Below are 6172 nucleotides of genomic sequence, written 5' to 3'. Positions count from 1 at the left end.
GAAATTGGTGGGGGGGGGGGGGGTCCATTTTGGGCACCCTTATGTCCCCTTTTATGTATCCCTAGAATAACCCATGCGCAAATCGTAGGAACCTTGTGAACAGATTCAAGCTCCTTAAGTGCAGTTTGTCTTTCTTGAAGCCTTACAGTGCGATTCCTGGAATAACTTTGTGCAAACTACCAACTAAAGCAAAGTTATTATACAAGTTTCACCAGTCAAAAACATAATAGTCGATAACAACTGAAGGCGACAAGTAGAAATTTACCTGAGTAAGGTCTTGAGATGAAATGTTGTCGTCCACATCAACTGGACTAAGTATGAAAATTATTAATTCTGCTGGGCACAACGAGGAAACTACTAGTTTTCCACTAGCTAACTAGAACTGTTCATCACTTAAAGCTTCCTGTAAAATTTGATCATAAAATATGGATTGTTAATTTAAGAAAGTATTTGTGCAAATATGGTCAGAATTTTCATTGTTTTGAAATACATTATTATAAGAAAAAAGACATTATCTTTTGATCAATGCTGTGTACAGAAATTTGGTTCACAGAATGCCACAGAATACTCACAATAGGAAGGTGATAGGTATTTTTTGGCATTTTTTTATTACACCATGGGATCCACCCATGTGAGTGTCTAGAAAAATTATGTGAGGCATCCTTCTGTACACAGCATTTTAGTTATCTTTTACCCAAAAATACAAATTTACCTGGAAAACGAATTTAATTTGTCAGAATAATAATAAATCTACTATATATAATAAAAGCAAAAGTCTTCCCATCTTGGAAGAAAGGAAGTGAATAGGGAAATGTTGGTATTTCTTTACAATCAGCAATGAAACAATTTGCTGACAACTTGCATTCTTCAGAAAAAGTTCCTGGGAGCAAATATTGGAAAATGGGGGATCAAAAAATCAAAAAATATCAAAACCAGGGTTCAGTGGAGGTCTATAATATGAAGCTGTTTCAAGCGGCAAGAACCATTATCTCCATCACATGCCCAAAATAACGAACGCTAACATACAGTCCAAAATAGTAGGTAAGAGGCAAGAGTATCATCTATATTAAACTCCAGGTTGGAGACGGATTTCTAGCACGCTTTTCTCTATCGATCTTTTTATCTAATCCAATACCAATTTGTTAGAGGAAATATGAAATTATAGGCACAATATAAAATAAAGATCACAAAAATACAAGAACTATGTAATTTGCAGAGAATGAAGATTTTATTATAATATGGAGAAAAAATACAAAGATTTTGCGTTTACAATGTTTCGAATTTCTTTCTAATCATAATGAAGAGTCAACTTTATACAAGGAAAAATAGGAGACGTCAAACGTTAGGATAGAAATGAAAGCTCAAAAGCCGTCACCACGCGAAACAGCCCTGTACCGGATAACTACACCGCTTGAGCACCAGGCAAGCGGTAGCTCCACTGTTCGAGCGCCAGGTAGGCACCAAGTCTCTGTTGAAATTTTAAAGACGTCGCTCGAAGCGGCTAGCTAGCGAAATTGCTCCAATTTTCCTCTTCGGTCCATAATTTGATCGCTTCAAGTCAACTAGAATTTACAAAATAGATTTCAAATAGAATTCCAAAAAACATTTCAAATAGAATTAGGATCACACCCTAATTCTAACATAATCTTCTTTCATTTGCATCTAGATAAATAGTTGTAAACTTATACATTAAAATCATAGTTACTTAAATTTAATCATCAATTGCGTGTTTATTCATTTTAAGCTTGAATAGATTGAATTTAACCTAAAATAAAATCGTTGTGAGAATGATACTCTTCTTAATCACTTATAATATTACTTGTTAAATAACCCATTCGCTTGCAGAAATTTCAACCAACACTAAGAACTCAAAAATGATTTGCCTAATTTATCCCAAGCAAGCCAAATCTCTTGGGGATTGAATAAATATCTCAAAATAAGGGATGTCATGAGATTTGTAAGAGTATGTTTAATGAACAATATCAAAGCCTCGAATGAGAAAAATATCGGGGGTTCGAACAATGACGGGATTGAAAGAGCTTTCTATGTCCCTTGTCGGTAAAAATTAAAATTAAAATTTTAGTTTAAATCAAAGTCAACAATTAATTTTAATCACACATTTTATTAAATTTACATTTTTTCAGTTTTAAATCATACATTTCATCAGCTTTTATTAAAATCTACTAAAAAATTGATTTTAATCCCTACCAAACGAGAAATGACATTGGATTGAAAGAATATATGGGATTAAAAGAGCATCCCTCAATGGTTTAAGATTGAAAGAATATTTGGTGTTGGATTTCTAGGCAAAATTATTAGGGATTGAAAAAATATTTCTGATATAAATGGCCACACAACTATTATTTTGTATTTGTTTGATAGTTGTGTTGCCTTTTTGGTTTTGATTCGATTTCATAAACAAAATTATTAATACAGCTTAAATTACAAAGTTCAATTACCAAAAGTTAAAACTGACATCCAAATTCAAAACTATAAATCCCATTCAACAAAAACAAAACTTCCATCTTCATATTAAATATTGTCTAGTAAAAATTGTTCATCAAAATTACAAATAAAATAATAAATAAATAAAAAAGTAAGGTTATAATCGATCTTGAATCTGGGTACAAAAAGCTTAATCGAACCAAAATCAACCGATTTTTTGTTCTAAGAACTAGAACTCTAAATCCCATTAAAAAAAAAATAAAAATAAAAAATAAATAATAAAAAATCCCATCTTCATATTAAATATTGTATAGTAAAAATTGTTCACCAAATTACAAATAAGATAATAAATAATAAAAAAGTAAGGTTTTAATCATTCTTGAATCTGGGTACTAGAAGCTTAATCGAACCAAAATTGATCAGTTCTTTGCGATACGAAGTAGACCTGTTTAAATTTAAACCAAATCAAATCAAACTTGTCGGTTCTGACGTGGTTTGATTGGTTTCGATTCTTTTGTCAACACCCACATGCATTAGCAGAGCTATGTTTGAGTCTCATGCTGTTATGACAAATCAATGTTTTACTTTTAATAAATAGAACTTTTTTATTCGAAAAATATGTATGAGTAATATGAACTTTGTTAAGTAACACAAACATTATAATAGCAAAATTAATTTATAATATCAGTAATGTGTAGACATGGAAAATATATTATAGACATTTTAATATTTAATTTCCTTTAATGCTTTAAATAAATGTTCAGGATTTAATGAGATTTATAATTTTGAGAAAGTAATAGCGCTGTTCTACAAAACTTTGACTATTCAACAACATATGGTATTAAATTATTAATAATTACCTTATAATCTTTATCCTTTGTCAAATTAATTATTTTTTTTTTCTTCTGAAAAGGCCAAAATTAACTATACAGTTTATCTTATACATGACGTTTTCTTGTATTATAATTTTATGAACAATCTTCAAAAGAGGCACGAATATCCTTCATTGACCAAATTTAGTGCTTGTTTGTTATAGATTAAAAGTTAATTATAATTAATTTTTTGACCGTTATTTTACTATTCCAACCATCATTTTTGAATTCATCTATCATACGTAGGACTCACTTTATTCCCAATGGTCAAAAAATCAATCATCAAAATCCCTACCAAATAAACTCTTAATTTTTAAACTACTTTTCCAGTATCCTTTCATTTATTTTGGGTTATTTGAAAATGTCGTGGTTTAGTCTTTTATTTTTACTAATTACTCAAGTCAAAATCGTCTGTTATTATCTGTTTCACTAAGCTCTTGTTTAACAATCATTAAAACAACATTCTTATTTTATTCCTTTTACCGAACTCATTTTTAACAATATATTCTTACAGTAAAATATTTTGTATGTAAACTCAAAACTTATTCCTACTTTTTAATTACACATTTTACAAGAAAATCAGTACTTCAAAAATTATTTTCCTCAAAAAAAATCTTGTAATGATTGTCAAATAAGTGCTACAATAATGCTATTTAGCATTATTCATTAAGCTTAGTACTAATGTATCCATTGCTAGGGTCAACAGTCTACTGCTTATTACAATTGAGTTAGATAAGAAATCACAATTGCAGACGTTTGACTTTCTGTCATTATAGTGATGTCATTTTTTAATTTATTATTTTTTCTTTTCACGGGCGGGGCGTTCCTACCCTACGCCACCAACTCGTCGGGTGGATTTTTGCCGCCTCATTCGAGGCGGGGGAAGACAAAATCGGAACGAGGCTAATTGTCATCCATAGTACCTTCTAGACTAGTGCTATATGGCTTTATTATTTCGACTCCAAGAACAAATTTTTTAACTTATAGTTGGTGTTAAAAAGGTGTGACAGCCCATATGACCTTCGTAACAGTACCATATTCAATAATTGATCAAATAAGTTGCTGAGCTACAAGAAATTATAATTTTATTCCAACATAAATTAATTTTACAAAAATTGCAATACTTTACACAAGAGCACCACCTATGACATACTCAGTAAATGCCAAAGCAACCAAACCCACCATAGCAAATCTTCCATTCCACAACTCAGCATCAGATGAAAACACCCCATTCGATTCAGATTCTGCTCTAACCCCTTTGAACAGAGGAATCAAAGAAGCTGCAGTTAGCAAAGCAGAAGTGACTATGAACCATTGAACTCCACCATTTTGTATCTGTGCAAACACATCCTGACCGTTGAATAGCTCGACACCAATGGCCGTTACGAACCCGATCATCGCTAGCCGGCCGTTGATCCTCTCCGGTCCCGGCCCGCTGAACGCTAGTATGTCACCAAAGTTGGTACTAACCTATCCAAATCAAACAAAGAGAGAGTCATTCAGAAGCCATCTCGACAGATGTATTTGATTTGACTTTCGCTTTTAGTTTTATTTTTCGTAATTCAGAGTTATCTTAATGATGTAAGAATTAATTTTTAATTAGAAGAAATATTTTTATAAAATTACTCAGACGAGTCTATAATCATCTTTCGAATCTCAAAAGCTATGTCAAACATGTCCTTAATATATGGTTCGAATAGTAAGTTAATCCCTAAGACCCTAACCTTGGGCTTCGACGGGATTGACTTCGGTGGAGCTGCTGACTCTAACGGCTTTGAGGGTGTCGGCTCCGACGAGTCTCTCTCTTTGTCCTATTAAATTCAGAGATGAAGAAATAGTTATATCTACGATTGCATATCAGACGTGCACTTAAAATTTACCCGTGAAATCAAGATCGAGTTACCTCGGCCATGCTGCTGACTCGAAAAATGGCATTCCTTTTGAGACTGGGCAAGTAGCTGGGAACGGCAAAATGATTTAGACCACTTCTTTTTGTAATTGCAGTAGCTGGGTTAAGTAACATAACACTTGATACTGCGGCCATGGTGCGTTTCAATGTATACAAAATTTAGACTAAGGAAAGGGGAATTGAGAGTACTGATACAAAGGTTTTCTTTAGTATTTGATTTGAGTTGGGCGATGCTGTCGAGGTTGATTATATAGAGAATGCATGAGAGAGCGTGGGTGAATTTAATCTGCAGTCATTGAGCTTTAAGTGAAATTTCGATTGTGTAACTAAACTTTAATTTGTTTCGATGTGGTTATTGAACTTCAATTCATTTGCAAATCGGATAACTGAACTTTAATTTAGCTTCTGTTTAGTGGGATAAAAACCATATTTTTTTAGTAGATTTTGACGAAAGCTGATGAAATGTATTATTGAAAAGTTGTGAATTCCGTAATATGTGCGGTTAAAATTAATTGTTGATTTTGACTTAAGTTAAAATCTGAATTTTAATTTTCACCAAATAGGGACTTAATTTTTTTAAATTTTAACACTTTTGTTACTCTTCATTTTCCAAATTGATGAAAATTGCTTAATTGATAGTGATGCTGTAAAGAACCTTTATGAAATTTCTGATGACACGTCAATTTATCACTACGATATATCACAAAAGCTTAAGAATATGTTATTTAACAATTTAATCGAGATGATATTGCTATAATCCTTGTTCTATCCTATAGCGATTACATGAGAGATCGATCGTGACACGAGTGAAACTTGAAACTAAATTGATGTCCACAATAACCTAATTGAAAATTGAGTGATTGCACGTGAAATTTAGCCATGAAAGGACACAAAAGTGGTGGATATTGTTACATCCACGTAATTTCATATGGCCCGTTAAAGCTAC

General features: G+C 32.0%; 1 protein-coding gene across 1 annotated transcript; it reads right to left on the bottom strand.

The window, feature by feature from the left end:
* Positions 1-4333: 4333 nt before the first annotated feature.
* On the bottom strand, positions 4334-5465 carry LOC111369603 (early light-induced protein 1, chloroplastic-like). Its single transcript, XM_022991185.1, has 3 exons — positions 5221-5465; positions 5042-5128; positions 4334-4787 (listed from the first exon to the last, which is right to left on the bottom strand). Exons 1-3 carry the CDS (start codon positions 5359-5361, stop codon positions 4443-4445), a joined length of 573 nt encoding a protein of 190 aa, XP_022846953.1. The 5' UTR covers positions 5362-5465; the 3' UTR covers positions 4334-4442.
* Positions 5466-6172: the final 707 nt, after the last annotated feature.

The sequence above is a fragment of the Olea europaea genome, chromosome 20, assembly GCF_002742605.1.
Source record: "Olea europaea var. sylvestris chromosome 20, O_europaea_v1, whole genome shotgun sequence".
In the NCBI taxonomy this organism is placed as follows: domain Eukaryota; kingdom Viridiplantae; phylum Streptophyta; class Magnoliopsida; order Lamiales; family Oleaceae; genus Olea; species Olea europaea.
The sequence above is the reverse complement of the archived record's forward strand: the minus strand, read 5'-3'. Positions and strand labels throughout refer to the sequence as shown.

Bases quoted from the DNA above. Each gene is read 5' to 3' on its own strand.
- LOC111369603 (XM_022991185.1), bottom strand. From the start codon at position 5,361: ATGGCCGCAGTATCAAGTGTTATGTTACTTAACCCAGCTACTGCAATT. The intron at 5,129-5,220 runs GTAACTCGATCT...TGAATTTAATAG, and splicing joins GAGTCAGCAGCATGGCCGAG to GACAAAGAGAGAGACTCGTC. The intron at 4,788-5,041 runs GTTAGGGTCTTA...TGATTTGGATAG, and splicing joins CAATCCCGTCGAAGCCCAAG to GTTAGTACCAACTTTGGTGA.